Source organism: Rhipicephalus sanguineus, chromosome 10, assembly GCF_013339695.2.
Source record: "Rhipicephalus sanguineus isolate Rsan-2018 chromosome 10, BIME_Rsan_1.4, whole genome shotgun sequence".
Lineage (NCBI taxonomy): Eukaryota > Metazoa > Arthropoda > Arachnida > Ixodida > Ixodidae > Rhipicephalus > Rhipicephalus sanguineus.
This window is the reverse complement of record NC_051185.1, coordinates 18,911,035-18,933,122: the sequence shown is the minus strand read 5'-3', so window position 1 is coordinate 18,933,122 and position 22,088 is coordinate 18,911,035. Positions and strand designations below refer to the sequence as shown.

Sequence of the window (22,088 nt, the reverse complement as noted above, 5' to 3'; positions counted from 1 at the left end):
AACGTGAGGACACGCGAAAAGCCCAATGACTGCGGGAGTACCGCTGTGCCGTTTTCGTGTTGTTTTTCGATAATCGCGGACCGCCGCACCCTCAAATACGTTAACTCTTTCCTTCAAACGCTGTGTGACGTCATGACGTGACACGCTTGACGTCTCGTGTACCGACGTTCTCTTTGTCCAATCACAGATGAAGCGGAGGAGGAAGTTACCGAACCGTGCCCGCGAGTGAAGCCCGGACAAGATGACCAACAAGGTACCAGCAATGCTTTTTAAGTTTTTTTTTTTTTACTCAGTGAGTGAACAGCAGGCAAAACCAGAGACGGAAAGCGACTGCTGCGAAACCAGATGGCACACTGAGATCCCTATTGTTAAAGGGACCCTGCAACACTTTTTCAGCACGGTCAGAAAACGCGGCCGATCGGTAGTCGAGGCTCCTGAGAACACGCGAGCCAAACATTATAGCGCAGCACGCGGCGTGGAAGTTACAATTAATTTTCAAAGTCGGCTAGAAATCGTTCTCTTCTTTCTACAAATGATGCCCTTCGAGGCTACTTGGAAAAATGTTGCTGGGCCCCTTTAAAACAACGCAACTTTTCAGAAGCGTAGTGTACCCTACGCTTTCCAAGTATCCAGAGTAGACACATACTGTAACCCTATACAAAAGAAATACACCGAAGAACGGTGGGAGGTAGCGAAGCGATTTGTACGCTTTAAATAATATCTGGGGTTTAACGTCCCAAAACCACGACATGATTATGAGAGACGCCGTAGTGGAGGGCTCCGGAAACTTCGACCACCTGGGGTTCTTTAACGTGCACCTGATTCGTACGCTTTCACAGCTTATTAAAACAGTCGCACGAGTTTCACTCCGATAGCACCTGGTCGACGGACGCCGCTTTGTTCGCCGCAATCCGTGCTCATTGAGCATCGCTTGTAAAGTGACTATTTCGTTTATTGGCACAAGTTCGCCAAATAAAAGACTCGTTCTTATCCTGCTCACTTCTGCCTTCATCCACGTCACGACAACGTGACAATATGAAAGCACCTTCGGGCATCCCGTTTGACTACTCTTCGCGCCTGTTCAGTGCCTAATTTTCTTTTGTTCTTATTTTTTGTCAAAGTAGCTTCCGTGTAAGCTCGTTGACCAACGACATGAAAAATGATCACACTTGCACTGCAATTACCTGTATGTGACAAATTAACAGACGTCGCGCTTAAGGTACCGGATGACAGAAAAGTGTAACGTCTATATTATCGGGTTCGGAGAATGCCGCAGAGTAATAAACCGTTGGTGGTCAATTAAAAAAAAAATGGTTCGTTTGCGATGACCGAAACAACCAACATTTATTATACCCATCGCCAAACGAGTTTGTCGGAGTATATGGTTGCCAGTTGGTGAAAAGATAGCGCTTGCAGTTGACACTTCCTTCAACAACCTTCATCGGTCTTTGTTGATGTTTTCAATAAAGCTTCGGTTGGACCTATACTTGGCACATATGCGTCTTCTTTGTGGTCCGTACTGGTTTACGCTGTAGTTTTCACACGATATGTTTTTCTGTCCTGTTTTCATTTTCCCTTTCTCTCGTGAGAGCCTGCAGGGTTCGACTTGATCCACAAGTTCCGGCTGGACGACCTCCAGTTCGATTTCCCGGGCGTCAAGAGGGTCACCGGCTCCAACAGTCTACAGACGGCGTACAGGCTGTCCCGCAAGGCTGAACTCGTACTGCCCACCAGGTATATGGTCTACTCAAAGATCTTCAAGTACGTCTCTTGGCAGGGCCGTAACTAAGGGGGGGGGAGGGTTGAGGGGGTTCTGACACCCCCCGAAATTTTTTCATGCTTTAGCTTTTCGGGTGACACTAAAATACTTTCACGCCTTCACAGCGACCACCAGTTGCTAAAGTTCTGTACACAAACACCCCGCGAAAAAACTTCCTGGGTACGGCCCTGTCTCTTGTGTATATACCGTCATCTATAGTGCAACTGTTTCAGTCCCTTTGTTAGACACATTATTATTGAAAACTAACAGACAATAGTGCCGAGGAAAGTATAGGGGATGTTATTTGTAGTATTTAGGATATAAATGTGAAGAAAGTAGAGTGGACCCTGCAGAGGCACACTTCTGTGCTGTACGGCATATGACTCCGCAGTTAGCTTGGTTGTTTATAAAGACCACTTTTTTTTTTTCGATAAAATTTTTCCAAGTTCACAATCTCAGAAAAAAATCGAGTATTTGGGGAGTATTTCTGCCATACAAATATAATAGCGATCGGTAGATTGGAGAGTTGGTATTGCATCTTGAAGATGTCAGCGCTAAATAACACGGACAAAGGCAATTGCGCTTTCTCTGTGCGTATATATATATTTTTTCCTTCCTCCGTGTTTTTATCGCTCACAGCTTCAAGTTTTTCACAGTTGCGATTCACCGCTTCTATATTATCACAAATGTGCGCATTGAAGAGACAAGGGAAGGGGGGGGGGGGGGGGCTGGTGGCCGCCCTCCCTAATCCTCTAAGGTGGGAGTCTATAGTCTGCCTCATACCTGTACTCATTCGGACCAGTCCCGTCATTGTTTAAAGTGCAGGGTTAAGGCCATGCAAGTTTCTGATGCTAACGGCGGCCGACGAGGACCCCTCATGTTGCACATCAAGAACTGTTTGCTTTCCGCCATTACCCCTGGAAAGCCGGGGAGCAAAGGCAGGCCATTGCGAGAAGCACGCCGCCGCTTCATTTTCGATTTTGCAACCATTGCGAAACTTAATTTCTTTCGGGCTCGGACAGTATGGGAGGGAGGCGTTTAGGTTTTACGTTTTGTTCCGAAATGTTTACATCGCGCTGTCATGTACAACGCCTCCTGGGCCCAGTCAAGCTGCTGACGGCAGCTTTTAGCCCCGGATGACGTTTCTAGTCTGTAAATAGAAGAATAAAAAAGTTGAAGTTGAAACAACCCCCTCCCTCCCCCCTAATGGGGAAATTTTGCGCACGCCTATGCCTGTCATCCCTTCTTTTTCATCTGTGGCCCTTCTAGTTTCACGTTCGTGTTAAAGTAGGGACGGTTCTAAGAGCTCCGCGTGACGAATGGTGAGTCCTATACACAGCTTTTAATTAAATTAGAAGAGTCATGCATCGATGACAACGCTGAAATTTCTATTTGCCGTGGAGCCCATATCTCATAAACTTCAGTCGTCAGGAGCACAAGGTGCGTCTGAAGGGTCCAAAATTAATGCGTGAATTTTTGGGAGATATTTTAGAAGGACGCATTAAGCTGCTAATCTGAAGGTTCTTTATGTTCTGTTCGCTCGTATAAACAATGAAAGGCTTGGTCTGAACACGTCGAGGAGGACACGAGAGAAGTAAAACGCTAATAACCCTTAATAAGGCTGCCTCATGTCAGCGCTGAGCCGATTTGCTGCAATTAATTACCACCGCCTATATACTTACCCAAGCCCTAGCGCTTGTAGGTCAGCCAAACTTATCACGCCGTTTAATTTTCATAGAGCAGCCGGCCACATAAGCTACCGCTCGGATGTAGCTACACTGGCACAGGACACAAGGCCGACAACACGCAACCAACCATAACGAAGCGAAACTAACGGCTGGCTCATTCAACATGCGTTCTTGTCCAGTGTATACGTCCTTGCCCGTGAGCCACCGCGTCCTGCCTTCCAACGCCTACACGGAACGCATTGTAGGGCGACTGGTGAAGGTTAATATAAACAAGGACTGGGGTGGGGACTCTTGCGTGTCCTCGCATGCAGCTGCGACTCGCTTCATTACTTATGGGCAAATAATGCTTAGTGACGTACCCTATACAAACCGTTCCGTTTTGCCACAGACCAATCATTCCAGGGGCCGTATATTCCGAGTTGTATCAGTTTGGAAAAAAGAAACAACTTTATTGAGGTCCCGCAAGGAGGCGCGTCTTGGGCTCCCACGCTGGGACCGGGAGGCCAAGCCTAGCAGCCGCGTCGTGGTATCGCCAAAATATCGTTTTCAGTGCGCACTGATTGGCTGATTCAGAAAAGGTGGGCAAGCTATAGTCACTTCAGTGATCGGACACGCGAGATTCTCGTCACACAAAGCGAAACTGTCGCTGAAAGTGGTCGTCTCAGAATACGGCCCCAGGCGTCCCATGCGTGTCATACCGTAGGGCACGGTTTGGCTTTGTTAGTACCCGCCACGGTGGTATAAAATGGTTACAGTGCCCACCTGTTGACCCGAAAGTTACGGGTTCGATCCCGGCATCGGCGGTCGCATTTCTATGAAGGCAAAATGCTAAAGCCCCGTGTATGTAGGTTTAGGTGCGCGTTAAAGAATCCCAGGAGGTCGAAATTTCCGGAGCCGTCCACTACAGCATGCCTCATATTCATATCGTGGTTTTGGGGCGTAAAGCATCAGAAATTATTATTGACTTTGTTCGTAGGGCACACTGAAGCACGTTCAAGCGCAAGTACAAAGTCAGGGTCACGTGACCAGCGAGAACCCTTGTCGAAACGTTGGATAAGAGGACAACTGTTAGTGCAGTGGCATGTGGTGAAGCGGTGCTTAGCAACCGAAAACGCGACAGTCGGCCCTCATTTGCGGCCGGCGCTTCCTTGTGCCACCGAGGTTCCCGTTTTCATTGATGCCATGAGCCAGCTCGGTAAAAGCGTAGCCAGATTTTTTCTTTTTTTTTTTTGGGGGGGGGGGGGGGTTAACAACTACCCTCTATGTATGGTCGTGCGTGTGTATATACACACACGAAATTTAAAATTTTGGGACCGGTTATCCCCTACCTTGTTTATGTCAATGCAGCTCGGCGTCCTCAGCGCTCACCGATGGCGCCAAAACGCTCCGGCTGGTGTGCGCGCCGATGACATTACGTTCAACATCAACCAATGTGGCCACAGAGATTGGGCTGGGCGACAGCGCCCAATCTCGAAGGTCGATGACCATACGATAGCCTCCGAGAACCACAGCATCCTAAATCTCGGAGGCCATACACACATTCGCTACATCTTCATGCACCGTGCAACAGCCTCCGACAAACATACAATCTCCCATCTCGCTGCAGGGCGGTGTTTCCTCTGGGCCTCCCCGACGAGTTCTCGTTCGTCGCCACGTTCCGAAAGCGGAGCGCTCGCACCGATCCCTGGTTCCTCATACGCCTGACCGACGTCCAAGGAACGGCACAGTTCGGGCTCAACGTGGTCTCCAGGAAGAACCGGCTGGACTTCTTCGCGCAGGACGTCACCGGAAAGAGGCAGACGCTGCGCTTCCGGAACGTCCAGGTGAGTGGACGCGATGTGGTCAAATTAGAACGAGTTTTAGCGTTTGCGGATTACCGGCTTACCAGGGAACGGGAATCGATGAAGGGTTCGTTTTCATTGTTAGACACAACTATAGCTGTGAGGTCAGTTGTTGGGCTAGTTGGTTCAACATCTTGCATAGGGGAGCGCGGATTTGGTTAGAAAGAAAGACAACACTACAGCGTCCTTTCTGTAGTGCTGTCTTTTTTTCTAACCAAATCCGCGCTCCCCTATGCAAGATATATGTGTGAGCACGAGAGGGGGGAGGGGGGGGGGGCAGCCTCCCCTGGTCACCTAAAAGGGGACGCCAAGTCTGCTCCATACGTTTACTCAGCCGGGCCTCTCTTCTGTCATTGCTTAATGTACAGAGCTATGGCGAGGCAGTTTTTTTTTTTTTTTACTATAATGGCAGCTGAGGATCCCTGATGTTGCGTTCCAAGAACTGTTTATTTCCCATCTTTACGCCCAGAGAGCCGAGGACCAACGGCAGGCCGTTGACAGAAGCACGTCTTCGCTTCGTTTTCATTTTTGCACCCATTGCGAAGGCTACGTTTTCTTTCGCGCTCGACTACCGGGAGGCGGGGGGAGGGGGGAAGCTACAGTGAAGCTAGCCCCCCCCCCCCCAACCCCCCTTAATAGTCAACCCTGCGCACGCCTATGTACACGACCGAATATCCACCAGACAATGAATCTCAGTGTTAACGTCCGCGTCGCTGCAGCTAAATTTATTGCTGGGTGATTAGCGCAAACAATGGATACGTTTCCGCTCTCGTTAAACTCCGCAAAGGTTAATAGCGTTGCGGACAAAAGGTAAGCGCTCGTATCAGAAAAGACAAACAGCTAGAATAGAGGTTAGAAATATAGCTAGAATAGAAGAATAGGGCTTGGTTTACACCGCCGGGGTTTTTGTAATCAGTGGGTATATCGCACTGTGAAAGCAGTTTGCAACAACTGAAGTATGCAGATGTCAATACAGCGCTGTACAGTCAATTCAATTCCGTCTAAAAAAAAAAATGTGTAAGAATTCATGTCGTCCATGCTTAAAAACAATATAAAAAATTTTAATGACGCAAAAAAAAAAAAAAGCAGATCTCAGTGGAGGTGTGGGTATCGATCCCAGTACCTCTCGCACGCTAAGCGAGCGCTCTACCATCTACTGTAGAAATGGCGCGATATGAAAAAGAGTTTTTGCACATGAGCTACACCCCCGACGCTTACATGAAGATTATCAGTATGTTTTCTGCTTTCTGGCCTTCAACATTTTCATAATTTTCATGTGAATATATACGTATGATCATTTCGTTTCAGCTAGGCGCCAGTCCAATGTTTGGCGGAAATATTTCATTCGTCTATGTTTAAAACTTTCGAATATTTTCATTTTCCCCACCATTTTTTCTTTTTTGTTAGCAGACTAACGATGAATTATTCGGTACATACGTAGCCAACGCTTTCCTTCCTTCCCACGTGTTGACCACGTACAGGGTCGACCACATCTAAGCTGAACACCTCATTAGTATTCAAGACCTCATTGAAGCTGTTGTTTGATACATAATTCGGAAAATCATTACTGTGTTTGTCGACACCATGATTAGACGTTCTATAACGGGCATTGCACTCGTGAAGTATAAGAAACGTTCTAGTTTTACCGGTTTGAATACTAATGAGGTGTTCAGCTTAGATGTGGTCGACCCTGTACATAAACAAGCAAAAAAAAGCAATACAAAGAAAGCTCTGCAGATGAACTAAAAAAAGCAAGTCTCAGTGGAGGTGCTGGGTATCGATCCCAGTACCTATCGCATGCTAAGCGAGCGCTCTACCATCTCAGCTACACCCCCTTATTTTTTCTTTATTACCGGTTTCATAACACGGCACAGGAATAACAGCAGACAATACAACAATAGACACAACTGAAGCAATGTCAAAGCAGTGCACACCTATGATTAGTTACATTCCTAAAATTCCTTTAGGTAAGCCAGGGGCTCAACCCTGGAAAGCCAGTCAGAAACAAAGTCTTGTTGTTTGAGTACATCAACATATTGACAAATTCTTTCGCGAAAAAGCACAGCACGCGTGCAGGTCTCCTGTCAGGGTCGCAGTGGAAACCGGCCATTCTAGCCCGCCATAGACAATGGAGGCCAAGAAGCATTATTAGAGCTACACCCCCGGACGCTTATATGAAGCATATCAGTATGTTTTCTGCTTTCTGGCCTTGAACATTTTCATCATTTTCATGTAAATATATACGTATGAACATCTCGTCTCAGCTAGGCGCCAGTCCAATGTTTGGCGGAAATATTTCCTTCGTCTATGTTTAAAACTTTCGAATATTTTCATTTTCCCCACCATTTTTTTTTTTGTTAGCAGACTAACGATGAATTATTCGGTACATACGTAGCCAACGCCTCCCTACCTTCCCACGTGTTGACCACGTACACAAACAAGAAAAAAAAAAGCAATATAAAGAAAGCTCTGCAGATGAACTATAAAAAGCAAGTCTCAGTGGAGGTGCTGGGTACCGATCCCAGTACCTCTCGCATGCTAAGCGAGCGCTCTACCATCTGAGCTACACCCCCGGACGGTCCCCTTGATGATCCCGGTACTTGCCATGCCTTCAATAGTTACATACGTCAGAAAAGTGGGGAATCCCTATATCCGTCTTATATTCCGGCCCAAACGAAGGGCGAGGACGGCCATCCTAATAGCAATTCTTCCTGTCATCACTGCTCATAAACAATATAAAGAAAACATTTTGTTGTGCAGAAAAAAAAAAAAAGAAGAGTGGAGGTGCTGGGTATCGATCCCAGTACCTCTCGCATGCTAAGCGAGCGCTCTACCATCTGAGCTACACCCCCGGACGAAGAACGCATTGCATTCGAGAGGTATTTCAATGGTTTAAATGAGATCGAACGGGCGAGAGAGAAGCCTTCTTTCTCTCTCCCTCCCGAAATCCAGTTTCGAGATTACGTAACAGAGCGACTGGTTGCTCGGCGCATACGCCGCACAAAAAAAAAAACAAAAAGAAACGGTATTACAAAACACAAGACGCAATATCATCTAAGTTGCGCCTTTACCGTGCTAGCTGCTACACGGAATGAAGTCAAATCAAATGACACATACTTTAAACATTAATTGGAATATAAAGAGCACCCGATTAATATGGTAAATGCTGCTAATACATGAGTGCTGAAACCTCCTGAAGTAAAGTTCTGGCTACGTCCTGCGGTCTTCAGTGTGGCCTAAATTGGCAGGTGAAGTTCAATGAATCAATCAATTGACGATCCATCCAATGACAGATGCAGTTGTCCAGGTCGGCCATATCTGCCACAAACATTCCTCTCATCAGTGCTTTTTTTTTTTTGCTGTTGTTGTTTACGGCATACCCACAGCGCCATTGGAAGCATTACAGTGAGGGGGGTGAATACAATATAAGAGGATTTATACATCACATATAAGCAGTAGAAAAAGAAAAAGTAGGCGCAAAAATAAATAAATAAAACACACAGCTAGTATTCAGAGAATTAAGCCATAATGAGAAGTCACCAAACACTAATCCAACAAGGCATAAATCGTAACATTTCATTTAAAAAATATGCTAATAAAACTTTTTACAAATGCAGAAAAAAAAGTGTACCAGTGGAGGTGCTGGGTATCGATCCCAGTACCTCTCGCATGCTAAGCGAGCGCTCTACCATCTGAGCTACACCCCCGGACGGTCCCCTTGATGATCCCGGTACTTGCCATGCCTTCAATAGTTACATACGTCAGAAAAGTGGGGAATCCCTATATCCGTCTTATATTCCGGCCCAAACGAAGGGCGAGGACGGCCATCCTAATAGCAATTCTTCCTGTCATCACTGCTCATAAACAATATAAAGAAAACATTTTGTTGTGCAGAAAAAAAAAAAAGAAGAGTGGAGGTGCTGGGTATCGATCCCAGTACCTCTCGCATGCTAAGCGAGCGCTCTACCATCTGAGCTACACCCCCGGACGAAGAACGCATTGCATTCGAGAGGTATTTCAATGGTTTAAATGAGATCGAACGGGCGAGAGAGAAGCCTTCTTTCTCTCTCCCTCCCGAAATCCAGTTTCGAGATTACGTAACAGAGCGACTGGTTGCTCGGCGCATACGCCGCACAAAAAAAAACAAAAAGAAACGGTATTACAAAACACAAGACGCAATATCATCTAAGTTGCGCCTTTACCGTGCTAGCTGCTACACGGAATGAAGTCAAATCAAATGACACATACTTTAAACATTAATTGGAATATAAAGAGCACCCGATTAATATGGTAAATGCTGCTAATACATGAGTGCTGAAACCTCCTGAAGTAAAGTTCTGGCTACGTCCTGCGGTCTTCAGTGTGGCCTAAATTGGCAGGTGAAGTTCAATGAATCAATCAATTGACGATCCATCCAATGACAGATGCAGTTGTCCAGGTCGGCCATATCTGCCACAAACATTCCTCTCATCAGTGCTTTTTTTTTTTTTGCTGTTGTTGTTTACGGCATACCCACAGCGCCATTGGAAGCATTACAGTGAGGGGGGTGAATACAATATAAGAGGATTTATACATCACATATAAGCAGTAGAAAAAGAAAAAGTAGGCGCAAAAATAAATAAATAAAACACACAGCTAGTATTCAGAGAATTAAGCCATAATGAGAAGTCACCAAACACTAATCCAACAAGGCATAAATCGTAACATTTCATTTAAAAAATATGCTAATAAAACTTTTTACAAATGCAGAAAAAAAAAGTGTACCAGTGGAGGTGCTGGGTATCGATCCCAGTACCTCTCGCATGCTAAGCGAGCGCTCTACCATCTGAGCTACACCCCCGGACGTTTCCGCAAAGGATCTCAGTACGTGTCCTTGTCGCACTTTCAACACTTCCATATGAAAGAAGAGAAAGCAGGGACGCCTCGTTTCGTCTTACATTCGAGCCCAAATCAAGGGCGGTCATCTTGATCGCAATTATTCCCATAACTCTTCATAAACAATATAAAAAAAAAACATTTTGTTTGCCAGAAAAAAAAAAAAACACGTCTCAGTGGAGGTGCTGGGTATCGATCCCAGTACCTCTCGCATGCTAAGCGAGCGCTCTACCATCTGAGCTACACCCCCGGACGAAGAACGCATTGCATTCGAGAGGTATTTCAATCGTTTAAATGAGATCGAACGGGCGAGAGAGAAACTCTTACATTCTCTCCTCGCAATCCAGTTTCGAGATTACGGAACCGAGCGACCGGTTGCTCGAGGCACACGGCGCAGCAAAAGAAAAAAAAAACGCGGATCCGGTATCACACAAGACGAGGTGACCGTTCCGCGAAGCAACACCGCCAAGTTAATAATTATAATAATAACTGTTGGGGTTTTACGGCCAAAACCACGATATGAGTACGAGAGACGCCGTAGTGGAAGGCTTCGAAAATTTTGACCACCTGGGGTTCCACAATGTGCACCTAAATCTAAGCACACGGGCCTCTAGCATTTTCACCTCCATCGAAAACCATTAAGTTAATTTTGCACGTTTATCGGGATTTATGGTTGCTACAGAGAATGCACTCAAATCAACGACGCACACTTGATTAGTTGGAATATATAGGGTTTGATTGGTCTGGTAACTGCTGCGTGAGCGCTCGAAGAAATTTAAACTGCTAGTCGATCCAAACAGAAGAACGTTGACATTCGAATGTGCAATCGATTAAAAAAAGATACTTCCGGATTTCCAAACAAACTGAACGGTTGCGTGAATATTGCTTGGTGAGAAAAAGCTTATTTTACATTATTTTATTCACAACTGAACGTCTAGTCAACTAAGAGGCTTGTAATTAATAAACAACTTTATTCATTCGACTGTTACGCCATGTGAGTGACGTCAATATGATACAAAACATGCCACTGCTTGTACGCAGAATGTAGAGTGGTTCTCCCTACTAGCATTGGAGAAGGCAGTTTGAAACTTCCCCCGAAATTATTACACAGTAAACTAAATAGAGCACAGGCCATTACGCTAAGGCTCTTACAAACAAGAACCTATCCGAACCCGCTGTTAATTAACACGATTTATCCTACAGCATTCCAAACATGCCACGAAACCATATATCTCACTCATATGCTCTGGCGTTGCTCCGCGTTACGCAGCGACAAGGAAAACACTGAAGAGCGGTGGGACGCAGCTCTGCGTAGTCCGACATTAGAGGGACAATTATGGGCAGTCCAACGGGCCCGCGAAGCGGCCGAAAGGCTAGGTCTTTCGGTCCCAACGTGCACGACCTATTGGACCTCAATAAAGTTATTTCATCCATCCACTATCCATATACATATATATATATATATATATATATATATATATATATATATATATATATATATATATATATATATATATAGGCAGGCATGGTGGTGGAGTGGCCGTAGCGTTGCAAGTAGTCAAGTAGATAATATGAGGAGGGGGTAGAACTCCCCACCTCCCGAAATAAATTTCTGGCTACGCCCTGTGGTACCCATAGTGGCCTCGGCAGGTGAAACCCTGTGCGTCAGTCAATCAATCAATCAGTCAAATGGAGTTCTTCAGGTCAGTCATGTCTGTCACAACCATTCCTCTCATTAACGTTCATAAAAATATCTAAAACAGTAAGAATAAAGCAGGGAGCTTATTTTGGCAGCACGTGACAAAAGACACATTGCAGTAAGGAGAACGGGGAAAAAAGCAATACAGAGACTTAAAGGGGCCCTGCAACACTTTTCGAGCATGCTCAAAAAGCGCTGCCGATCGGTAGTCGAGGCTCCCGAGAACACGCGAGCCAAATATTATAGCGATGCGCACGGCCTGGAATTTACAATAAATTCTCAAAGTCAGCTGAAAATCGCTCCCTCTTCTCTCGACAAATGATGTATTAGTCCGCAAAATATGACGCGATTGTCGGCAGTTCCACCATTGGCTGATGTTATAATCACGATAACACCCTCATTATTACTTTCGTTGTTAATTTTGAGTTCAATAAGTAGATAATATTGCCACGAGCATGGGATGGCATTGCGCTATTCTACTGTGTGTATGTGCCACTGTAAAACTGACGAGAGGAGAAGGAAGTGGAGAAGACGAAGAAGCGTGTTTTCCATAGAAAAGTAGGCAAAACAAACAAACAAATTCCTGTGTCGGTTCAGCTCGACGTCCTGGTGCCCCGACAGACAGAGGTTCTGTACCTTTCGTAATAACGTGACATTTCTGGGGGAGGTGCTGGGTAGTGTTGTATGCACTGCGACCAGCAGGAAGATCCCTACAGTAGTCACGCCTTGGAAGAACCAGCTGACTTACGGCGTAGTCGGCGGCAACTAGGCCTACCACCTGAATTCGGCCCCCTTCCACAACTCTACAGAAGTATGGCAAGCGCGGGGACACAGACTCAACAGACATCGACTCCGCCTTCGCCATGGTTTTTCAACGCCCCGCGAACTCCGAAGCCGTTTCACGGTGACACTTACGAGGACGTCGACGACTGGCTTGACGACTACAACCGTTGCGCCAGCGTCAACGAATGGGACGAACACCGGAAGCTTCGGTATGTCTACTTTTACCTCGAGGACTCGGCGCGCACTTGGTTTGAAAACCATGAAGCTACCATGGCAACCTGGCCGGAGTTTTGCACTCAGCTTCAGAATACCTTCCGAAGTTCTGACCGAAAGGAGCAAGCAGAACGTCTCCTCAATTCCCGGAACCAGCGCCCGAACGAGAGCGTTGCCATGTTCGTTGAGGACATGTCCCGGCTGTGCCGGCGAGCTGATCCGTCAATGACAGAAGAGAAGAAGGTGCGCCTACTGATGCGGGGCGTAAAAGAGCAGTTGTTCGCGGGACTCGTGCGCAACCCTCCAAGCACCGTATCGGAATTCCTCCACGAAGCCACGACGATGGAGCGAATGCTACGGCAGCGATCGTCGCAGTACGAACGCCCAAGCAATCTGTCATCTATGTCATCGTCTCTGGCAACACCTGACGTCACGAGCGCGAGGGAACTTACGGAGCTCGTGCGCAGTATTGTACGCGAGGAGCTGCAAAAACTGCACGCAGCGTCTCCTCCGCCTCATGTGGCTGCTCTAACGGATGTTGTCCGCGAAGAGGTCCGGCACCTGGTTCAACCGTTGATGGCTCCGCCGCCAGCAGAGGCTCCTCTTTTAACGTACGCGGAGGCGTTACGTACTCCTGCACCGGCAGTCGGCTATCCGTCCCGTCTGCCCACCCAACAGACGACGCCGTTCTACTCAAGCCCACCGCATTACGAGAACCCACGACTCAATGTTCGGAAATCCAGTGTGTGGCGCGCTCCTGACAATCGGCCCCTTTGTTACCATTGTGGTGAACCAGGTCACGTCTACCGCGAGTGTACGTACCGACACATGGGCCTTCCTGGCTTTCGTCCAGATGCTCGTCGACCGCGGGATGGTGAGCGGCCCCGTGCTATCGCCGAGTACTTGGCAAGCCAGCAGTCCTCCACCTTTCAGAGACGCCAATCCCGCTCACCGTCTCCCCGGCGCTCCATGTCACCTGGCCAACACTCAACCTTTGCCGACGTCGTTGTGGGACGATCGCATGGGTCCCCAAGCCCACGCCGGGGAACTAGGAACAGCGACCTCCGGGGGTGAGGCCGCTGTCGATCGACCGTTAAAAGACCCTCCTCCGAACTGCCTGCCGACATCCGACGACTCCCTTTCGCAGACGTATACCCTCGACGACAGACGTGTATCTGCTGACATCTCCATTCTTGTCGACAACCACCCCGTAACTGCTCTGGTAGACACGGGCGCCGATTACTCCGTTATCAGCGCTGACCTCGTTGTTCAGCTGAGAAAGGTAACGACACCGTGGGGACATGGACCCAACCTCCGGACAGCAGGCGGTCACCTATTGACACCAATTGGGAGATGCACCGCCCGGCTCCAAATCCGTGAGTCGACGTACGTTGCTTCTTTCGTCGTGTTGCGTGAATGCTCCCGAAGAGTTGTTCTCGGAATGGATTTCCTACGCGAGCACGGAGCCGTTATTAACCTTCGAGACCTGCTTATAACGTTTTCAGACAACCATGCTCCCAGACAGAAAGATACCAATACGCAGAAAACTGCACTTCGAATTGTTGACGATACCCTCACACTTCCGCCGCGAACCACTATGTTGGTAACTGTGGAGAGCGACTGCGATAATAGCAGTAATGGTATCGCCGAAGCGAACCTGTCGGTGCTCTTGGCTCGGCAAATCTGCGTCGCCCGCGGTATCGTCGAACTGAAACGTAGGATCACTCAGCTCTTGATCACGAATTTCAGCGGCGAATACCAACACTTGACAAAGCGAACAGCAATCGCTCACTTCGAAGCCATTGGCGACGAAGCATTTTCTACGATTGCTCCGATTGCCGCAGCCGCCGAATGTGACACTGCAGTGGCCAAGCAAAAAAAAGCCGAGATGGGAGTAAATGGACTTGTCCTCTAGCGCACGCCCCGATGGGGGTTTTATATACCCCGTCCATGGGAGTAAAAAATTTACCCCCTTTAAGGACGGAGGTTTTGGATGGACTGATGGGAGTATTTGTTTACATCCATAGGAGAGCTTTTCCAGGTAAGTATGGGAGTAAATTTTTATAACCATCGAAAAAAAAAAATGCTTCTCGCTGTCGCACCATGCACCAAAGAATCTTTAATTAAATTAGCATCGAAACACGCAAACTCGATCACACGTACACAAACATGCACACAACATTCGCGAAGTAATACAACACTCACACTGACAACCGCTCGCCACCCGCGCTTCACAACCAAACTTTGGTCGCCGAGTATATATAGGCACCACATCTTGACCTCCAATGTAGCTCGGATGGGACACTCCTTTTCCGCGTAATTATGCACCAAACATTCATGGCGTACGTGTATATTTGTGGTGGGCTTATAGATACTACTGATGTACACCCGTCTTTTACTATAAACCCGCCTAACATTCAACGCCACGTATACCGCGTTGTTGCCGACGGCGTCGCTAGGCCTCTCGCAGGAGTCCGGCACGGCTATACGACGAACGGCGGCTCGCGATCACAAAATGCTTGCTGCTGTGCAGTTTTCGTCGCCGTTATTTTACACACACAATAAAAAAACAGGTGTCCGCTATCCGCGTTAAGCTTCGGAGCGATGCACTTACAATGAACGAGACGGCTCGTAGTCGTGGTTCCTGTTGCTCGCAGTGCAGCGGCGGCCGCATGTTGGTTCAATCTATCTCGTATCGGCGCTCGCCTTCTCGCTATACATTTGACAACGGTGGTTGCATGGCACAAAGAGACAATTTAAACTTACTCATTCCAGCAGCTTTTATTTTCTGTGAAACATATTCTTTGCTTCACCGGTGGCCGGTGCGAGCTCGTATATAGAACTCGCCATGGCGACCGGTGTGGCTGTGCGAGTTCGCTACGCGCCGCCGGCTTGGTACCGACGGCGTAGCGAAGCCTTCTTACCGCTTAGAAGTTGCAGCCGGTGAAACATCGGTTCGGTGACACTCCGAGAAGCAAGCGTTGCCGGTGGTCGGGGCGAGCGCGTCGCCGGCGCAGCTCTCACACCGGCCGCCGGCCGGCTTGATGCCGACGACGTAGCGAAGCCTACTTCTTACTGCTTCGAAGTTTTAGCCGGTGAAACTCCAGAAACAACCCGCTGACGATCGCAACAGCTTACTTTTGTTACCGATGAAATTATTCTTCGCAGTTCTTCGTAACTCGGCACGTTGAAGCGAGGTATCCGTGGCGTGTCGGAGGCTTGCACTCGTGTGCATGGGCATTGCCGCTTGACGGGAGAATAAACACAGGACAGCCAGCTCGATGTGTTCGCGGTCGGACGCTGGCGCGAGTTGAACTTGTCTCTGACCAGAATGTTTCAGCGGGGAAAATAGTCCTACACGTCTACACAAACCAACCGGCCGTTCCAAATCCTCGCTGCAAATCGTCGCTGCAAACAGATGCCCGTACACACACGCGCATTCACACACGCACGCACATCACGACCAAAAATGGTTTCTAAAACTCCCATATGGAGTTTCTGACCACGTGACACGCACGTCACGACCAAAAATGCTTTTTAAACCTCCCATAGGGAGTTTCTAACCACGTGATCTAAAACTCCGTGGGGAGTTTAACAAGGTCATGTCGTTCGTAAACTCCCTCATTAAGCAAGGGGCGTTTTACGACGACATGTGCCGACTTCACCCCGCTACCACGGAGTAAATGATTGGGGCATGGGGGTTTTAGGGGCTCATATGCTGGAAAAGCTCCCATCTCGGCTAATTTTCGTTTACAGTGTGGCCAGCACAGTCGATGTGAATCCGAAGCTCACATGCGTGCAGAAGGAGCAGCTACGCACTATGTTACGCACCTTTAGTGACTGTTTTGCGTCCACTTCAAAAATCAAGCAGACCCCAACCGTAAAGCACCGCATTATAACGGACTCTATCGAACGACCGGTACGACAGCACGCCTACCGGGTGTCGCAAAAAGAACAAGAGGTGATACGTTCTCAGGTGAAGCAGATGCTCGACGATGACATAATCCAACCCTCGACCAGTCCATGGGCGTCCCCCGTCGTACTTGTAAAAAAGAAGGACGGCACTCTTCGATTTTGCGTGGATTACAGAAAACTCAACACAGTGACGAAGAAAGACGTCTACCCTCTTCCACGCATAGACGACTCACTGGATCGACTTCGACATGCCCGATATTTCTCATCCATGGATTTGCGAAGCGGCTACTGGCAGATTGAGGTCGATGAACGCGACCGTGAAAAAACAGCGTTCATAACTCCCGACGGCCTCTACGAATTTAAAGTGCTAGCGTTCGGCCTGTGCTCTGCTCCAGCGACGTTCCAAAGGATGATGGATACCGTGCTGTCGGGCCTCAAGTGGGAATCGTGCCTTGTCTATTTAGACGACGTCGTTGTTTTTTCGCAAACATTCGATCAACATTTACAACGACTTCAGTCCGTCTTCGTCGCAATTCGCAAAGCAGGCCTATCACTAAAACCGGAGAAATGCCATTTCGGCTACGACGAACTAAAGTTCCTCGGACACCTTGTCAGTCACGATGGCATTCGGCCAGACCCAGACAAGACAATGGCTGTTGCTGCATTTCCCCCACCTTCCAACAAACGTGATGTGCGCCGATTTTTAGGCCTCTGCGCATACTACAGGCGCTTTGTGCAGAATTTCGCGAACATCGCCGAACCCCTCACCCGCTTAACGAAAGAGGATATTCCTTTTGTCTGGGGTCCCGAGCAAAGAGACGCTTTTTCCGAGCTTCAGCAGCGCCTCCAGACCGAGCCCGTACTAGGACACTTTGACGAAGATGCCGCCACTGAACTTCACACTGACGCAAGCAATATCGGTCTTGGTGCAGTGCTCGTCCAGTGGCAAGATGGGGTCGAGCGTCCCATCGCCTATGCTAGTCGCATTCTGTCATCTGCGGAAGCTAACTACTCGACCACGGAGAAGGAATGCCTTGCTGTTATCTGGGCGATATCAAAGTTCCGACCGTATCTATATGGCCGTCCGTTCAGAGTCGTCACAGACCATCATGCCCTCTGTTGGCTGGCCAATCTCAAGGACCCTTCAGGGCGTCTCGCGAGATGGAGCTTGCGCCTTCAAGAATTTGACGTAACAATCGTCTACAAGTCTGGCCGGAGACACGCTGATGCCGATTGCCTTTCGCGCGCTCCACTTGCAACGACATCAAGCGATGATGATACCGAAGGTGCCGTTTTCTTTGTGCTGTCAGTGAATCTGACTTGGCCCAACAACAACGGAACGATTCAGAGCTTGAACAACTTATTAAATACCTTGAAGGCCGTAGCTCGAGACCTCCGCGGGCATTCGCGCGTTCAGAATCATTCTGTCTCCGTAATAACATCCTCTAAAAAAAGAACTTCAAACCTTATGCGACTGAACACCTGCTCGTCGTTCCATCGGTGCTGCGTGCCGACATTTTATCTGCCTGCCACGATGAGCCTTCGTCCGGCCACATAGAATTCGCGCGTACCCTTGCTCGGATTCGTCAGCGCTACTACTGGCCAAAGCTCACTCAGGATGTCAAGCATTACGTAAAAACGTGTAATGATTGCCAGCGTCGTAAAGCCCCACCTATGCGCCCAGCTGGTTTCCTGAAGCCTGTTGCACCGCCAGCAGAGCCGTTTCAACAAATCGGCATGGACTTGCTCGGGCCCTTCCCGAAGTCTCATGACGGCAACCGCTGGATCGTAGTCGCTACTGACTATTTGACGAAGTACTGCGAAACAAAAGCCCTACAACGAGGCACTGCCAATGAGATTGCGTACTTCTTCGTGAACAACATCGTCCTCCGCCATGGAGCGCCAGCAGTTGTCATCACTGACCGTGGAACAGCTTTTACAACGCAAATGATGCAAGACGTCATGAGGCTTAGCGGAACCGCTCATCGCAAAGCTACCGCATACCATCCACAAACCAATGGTCTTACGGAGAGATTAAACAGGACCCTCGCTGACATGCTCTCTATGTACGTTCACCAAGACCACAAAAACTGGGACGACGTTCTACCATACATTACGTTCGCTTATAATACTGCGGTTCAAGAGACTACGGGGTTCACCCCTTTCCGGTTGCTTCACGGCCGAGAAGCAATTACGATGCTGGATGCCATGCTGTTACCCGACAGCGGTTACATTACCACCGATGCGAACGACTTTATCCGGCTCGCAGGCGCAGCTCGCAAGCTTGCACTCGAGCGAATCCAAAACCAGCAACACATCGACTCGCACAGGTACAATTCTCGTCATCGCGAGGTTATTTACCAGCCCGGTGATCAAGTGTGGCTCTGGATTCCTATTCGTCAAAGGGGCCGCTCGGAAAAATTACTCCACCGCTACTTCGGTCCTTATCGAGTTCTACGTCGCCTCAGCGACATAGGCGTGCGCAGGGGGGGGGGGGGGGCAAAGGGGGCGAGAAGGGGGGGCGCAAAGTCAGCCCTATACATTGTAGGGGGGGCGCAAAGGCAGCCGCATACATTGACATAATAGGGAGGGGGGGCGCTGCGACGAACCTTCGCCCCCCCTGAAGGGCAACCCTGCGCACGCTTATGCTCAGCGACGTCAACTACGAAGTCCTGCTTGAAAGCACGGCTCGCCGATCTCGTCGTTTAAAGCAAGCAGACGTTGTGCATGTATCGAGGATGAAGCCGTACTACCCCCGTTGACTATTCAAGTCTACTTGGATGATCGTTCGAACACCTCGACACTGCTGCATCATTTGTGCGTGTGTGCGTGTGCGATTATTTTCTGTTTTATTCACCATTAAGCATCGGGACGATGTTTTTTTTTTTTTTGGAAGGGGAGTAATGCCACGAGCATGGGATGGCATTGCGCTATTCTACTGTGTGTATGTGCCACTGTAAAACTGACGAGAGGAGAAGGAAGTGGAGAAGACGAAGAAGCGTGTTTTTCCTGTGTCGGTTCAGCTCGACGTCCTGGTGCCCCGACAGACAGAGGTTCTGTACCTTTCGTAATAACGTGACAATATGTATGTTTATATTATGTTATCGCGTTAAAAACACCGAACAAACATTAATATTAGCACTTCCGGTCTCACCGACAGCTCGTCTGCTCGTAGTTGCGTGGTTCCGTTTTCTTCGCCATGCGCAGTGCCGAAAACGTGAATATTTCTGTGCTTTTGACCATCGCCGGTTGCCGTTGAGAGTGGCAGCCGTTCGAGTGTTGCCTCGTCAGCTGAGAACTGCATCGTCGGCACGTTCTCACGACCGACCGAGGCACGGGCGCAGCGTGTCTCCGATAACAATGCTGGCGTCCGGTAATGGCGGCGCTTCGGGGTCGTCTGCCAGTGCCGTCTTACGAGGCGGTGTATCGGAGTATGGGCCGAAACCGATCTCAGCTGTCATTCGTTCCAAACGAGCGCGCACGTTTGCTTCCATGGTTGGCAGAGCGATGAAAACACTACGGCGTTCGAGGTGCACACCCAACATTACCAAACCGACGCGCAGTTTTCAAGCACGCGCGATACACAGCGCGATCGACTCCGCTCGACGAGAACGACGCAAGCCGACCGGAAGTGGCGGCACAGACCACGTGGTTGCGCCGAGACGCCAGAGAGAAAAAAATGAAAAAAATGCCGCCGGCGCTGACGTCGCCTCCTCGCACCTCCGCCCTCCCTCCCTCCCCTCACGCCGCGCGCAGCTTTCCGCGCGCTCGCTGCGTTGAGTTGAGAGAGAAAGCTGCGGAACGTGATCTCTATAATTTGGTAACACCACTTAGACTTGACGGATTCGAAAAATTTTTGCGGCATATACGTCAATAATGGGAGGAGGAGGAGGAAAAACCGGAAAGACGCCAATCGTCGCACACGGGGTACCGGTGTTGGTGTGTTTTACGAAACAAATATCGGTCCGCTTCTTGTCTTTTACTCGCTCATTCTTCCTCTGCACAGCGGCACAAATCTTACCTAGCTTATTGGCAGCCGTACATGCGAAAACAACATTAGCGTCGTATCTACTTCCAACTTTCTTTAGCCTGTGAGATACGCAATGAATGTACGCAACGGCCTTTGTGGTGTCCTGACATCTTTCTTGTGCCCGAGATCTAGTCATTGGTAAGGCACATTGGTAGGTATAAGTAGTGTCATAAAACAACGTTTCTCGCCATCTGCCATACCATGCTCATTCTACTTCCGGACGTGATAGCGAACGGTCGCAGAATGAACGGCTCCGATGGAGCGGCGATAGCGGCCCGTAACGGCCGTGGTAACAGGATCACCGCCGAATACGATAAGGACTACGAAATCGTGCTGCCTACTTTGCCTACCGGTCGTATTGTTCAGAACATGTCCTTGCACGGAGACGTGCGTGAGAGGCCCTACAGGGTCGAAGACTTTCGAGACGCCCTCGTCACTGCTGGCGTGCTCCCCAACGTGGTGGCGTTTGGGGCGTACCAGATTAACCATGTCTGGGCGGTGATCCTCAGCACCGGAGAAGCCACGAAGAAACTGGCTGCGTTGAAGGAGCTGAAAGTGAAAGGCCGCAGGTGTGTCGTTTTCGACCCTGAAGACCAGCAGGTGAAACTTCGCCTGCATTGGCTGCTATATGGCGTGCAGGACGAATACATCCTGACAGCTCTTGCAGGGTTCGGGAACGTCACCGAGGTCACGCGAGAGCGTTGGCGCGTCCATGGGATGCGAGACAAGGGCTCAACAACTAGAACTGTACGGCTGAAGCTGGAGCCTGGGCTCAAGGTGGACGACCTGCCACACCAGGTTAGAGTAGCCGGTGAGTTGGCCCTCGTGGTGGTACCCGGGCGGGCAATGCAGTACTTGCGCTGCCATGGAATGGGGCACGTGCGCCGTGACTGCTGGGTGCCTCGGTGTTCGAAGTGCCGGCGCTATGGACACGCGGACGCAGACTGCGTCCGTACCTACGCGTCGGCGACCGGGCAGCCAAAGGCGGACGACAACGAGGAACTGATGGACGTCGCCGAGGCTGAAGAGGCAGCGAGGGGCACGGAAGACGCGAGAAAGCAGACGGGCACGCTGGACACGACGGCGCCTTCCGGCGGTGACGCCCCGAAGGCGGATTGCCCTGGGGTCCAGCAACGTGAAGGTGACTCGTCTGGGTCAACGGGCAATGAACCGTCCTCACAGGTCCTGCCTGCAGCGTCGTCAGGAGGCGACACCGCCAAAGGTGTCGTTCCAGCACCGCAAAGGGCGGCGGTAGACTCGGCTGTGGTAAACGAGACGACGGGGA

The 22,088-nt window shown here is 49.3% G+C and overlaps 1 protein-coding gene and 6 non-coding genes across 7 annotated transcripts in view; 1 reads left to right on the top strand and 6 right to left on the bottom strand.

Moving 5' to 3' along the window:
- LOC119407179 (collagen alpha-3(IX) chain) overlaps positions 1-22,088 on the top strand; it is an 85,550-nt gene that overhangs the window by 12,408 nt on the left and 51,054 nt on the right. Inside the window, exons 4-6 of the mRNA XM_049419624.1 lie at positions 188-253; positions 1,599-1,734; positions 5,054-5,270. Of these exons, the coding sequence (XP_049275581.1) occupies positions 188-253; positions 1,599-1,734; positions 5,054-5,270 (419 nt within the window). The remainder of the gene's footprint in view (positions 1-187; positions 254-1,598; positions 1,735-5,053; positions 5,271-22,088) is intronic.
- Trnaa-agc (transfer RNA alanine (anticodon AGC)) lies at positions 7,789-7,861 on the bottom strand. Its single transcript has one exon. It is a non-coding gene; the product is annotated as a tRNA-Ala (tRNA).
- Positions 8,068-8,140, bottom strand: Trnaa-agc (transfer RNA alanine (anticodon AGC)). The gene has a single exon. It is a non-coding gene; the product is annotated as a tRNA-Ala (tRNA).
- On the bottom strand, positions 8,923-8,995 carry Trnaa-agc (transfer RNA alanine (anticodon AGC)). The gene has a single exon. It is a non-coding gene; the product is annotated as a tRNA-Ala (tRNA).
- Trnaa-agc (transfer RNA alanine (anticodon AGC)) lies at positions 9,201-9,273 on the bottom strand. The gene has a single exon. It is a non-coding gene; the product is annotated as a tRNA-Ala (tRNA).
- On the bottom strand, positions 10,056-10,128 carry Trnaa-agc (transfer RNA alanine (anticodon AGC)). The gene has a single exon. It is a non-coding gene; the product is annotated as a tRNA-Ala (tRNA).
- Positions 10,341-10,413, bottom strand: Trnaa-agc (transfer RNA alanine (anticodon AGC)). The gene has a single exon. It is a non-coding gene; the product is annotated as a tRNA-Ala (tRNA).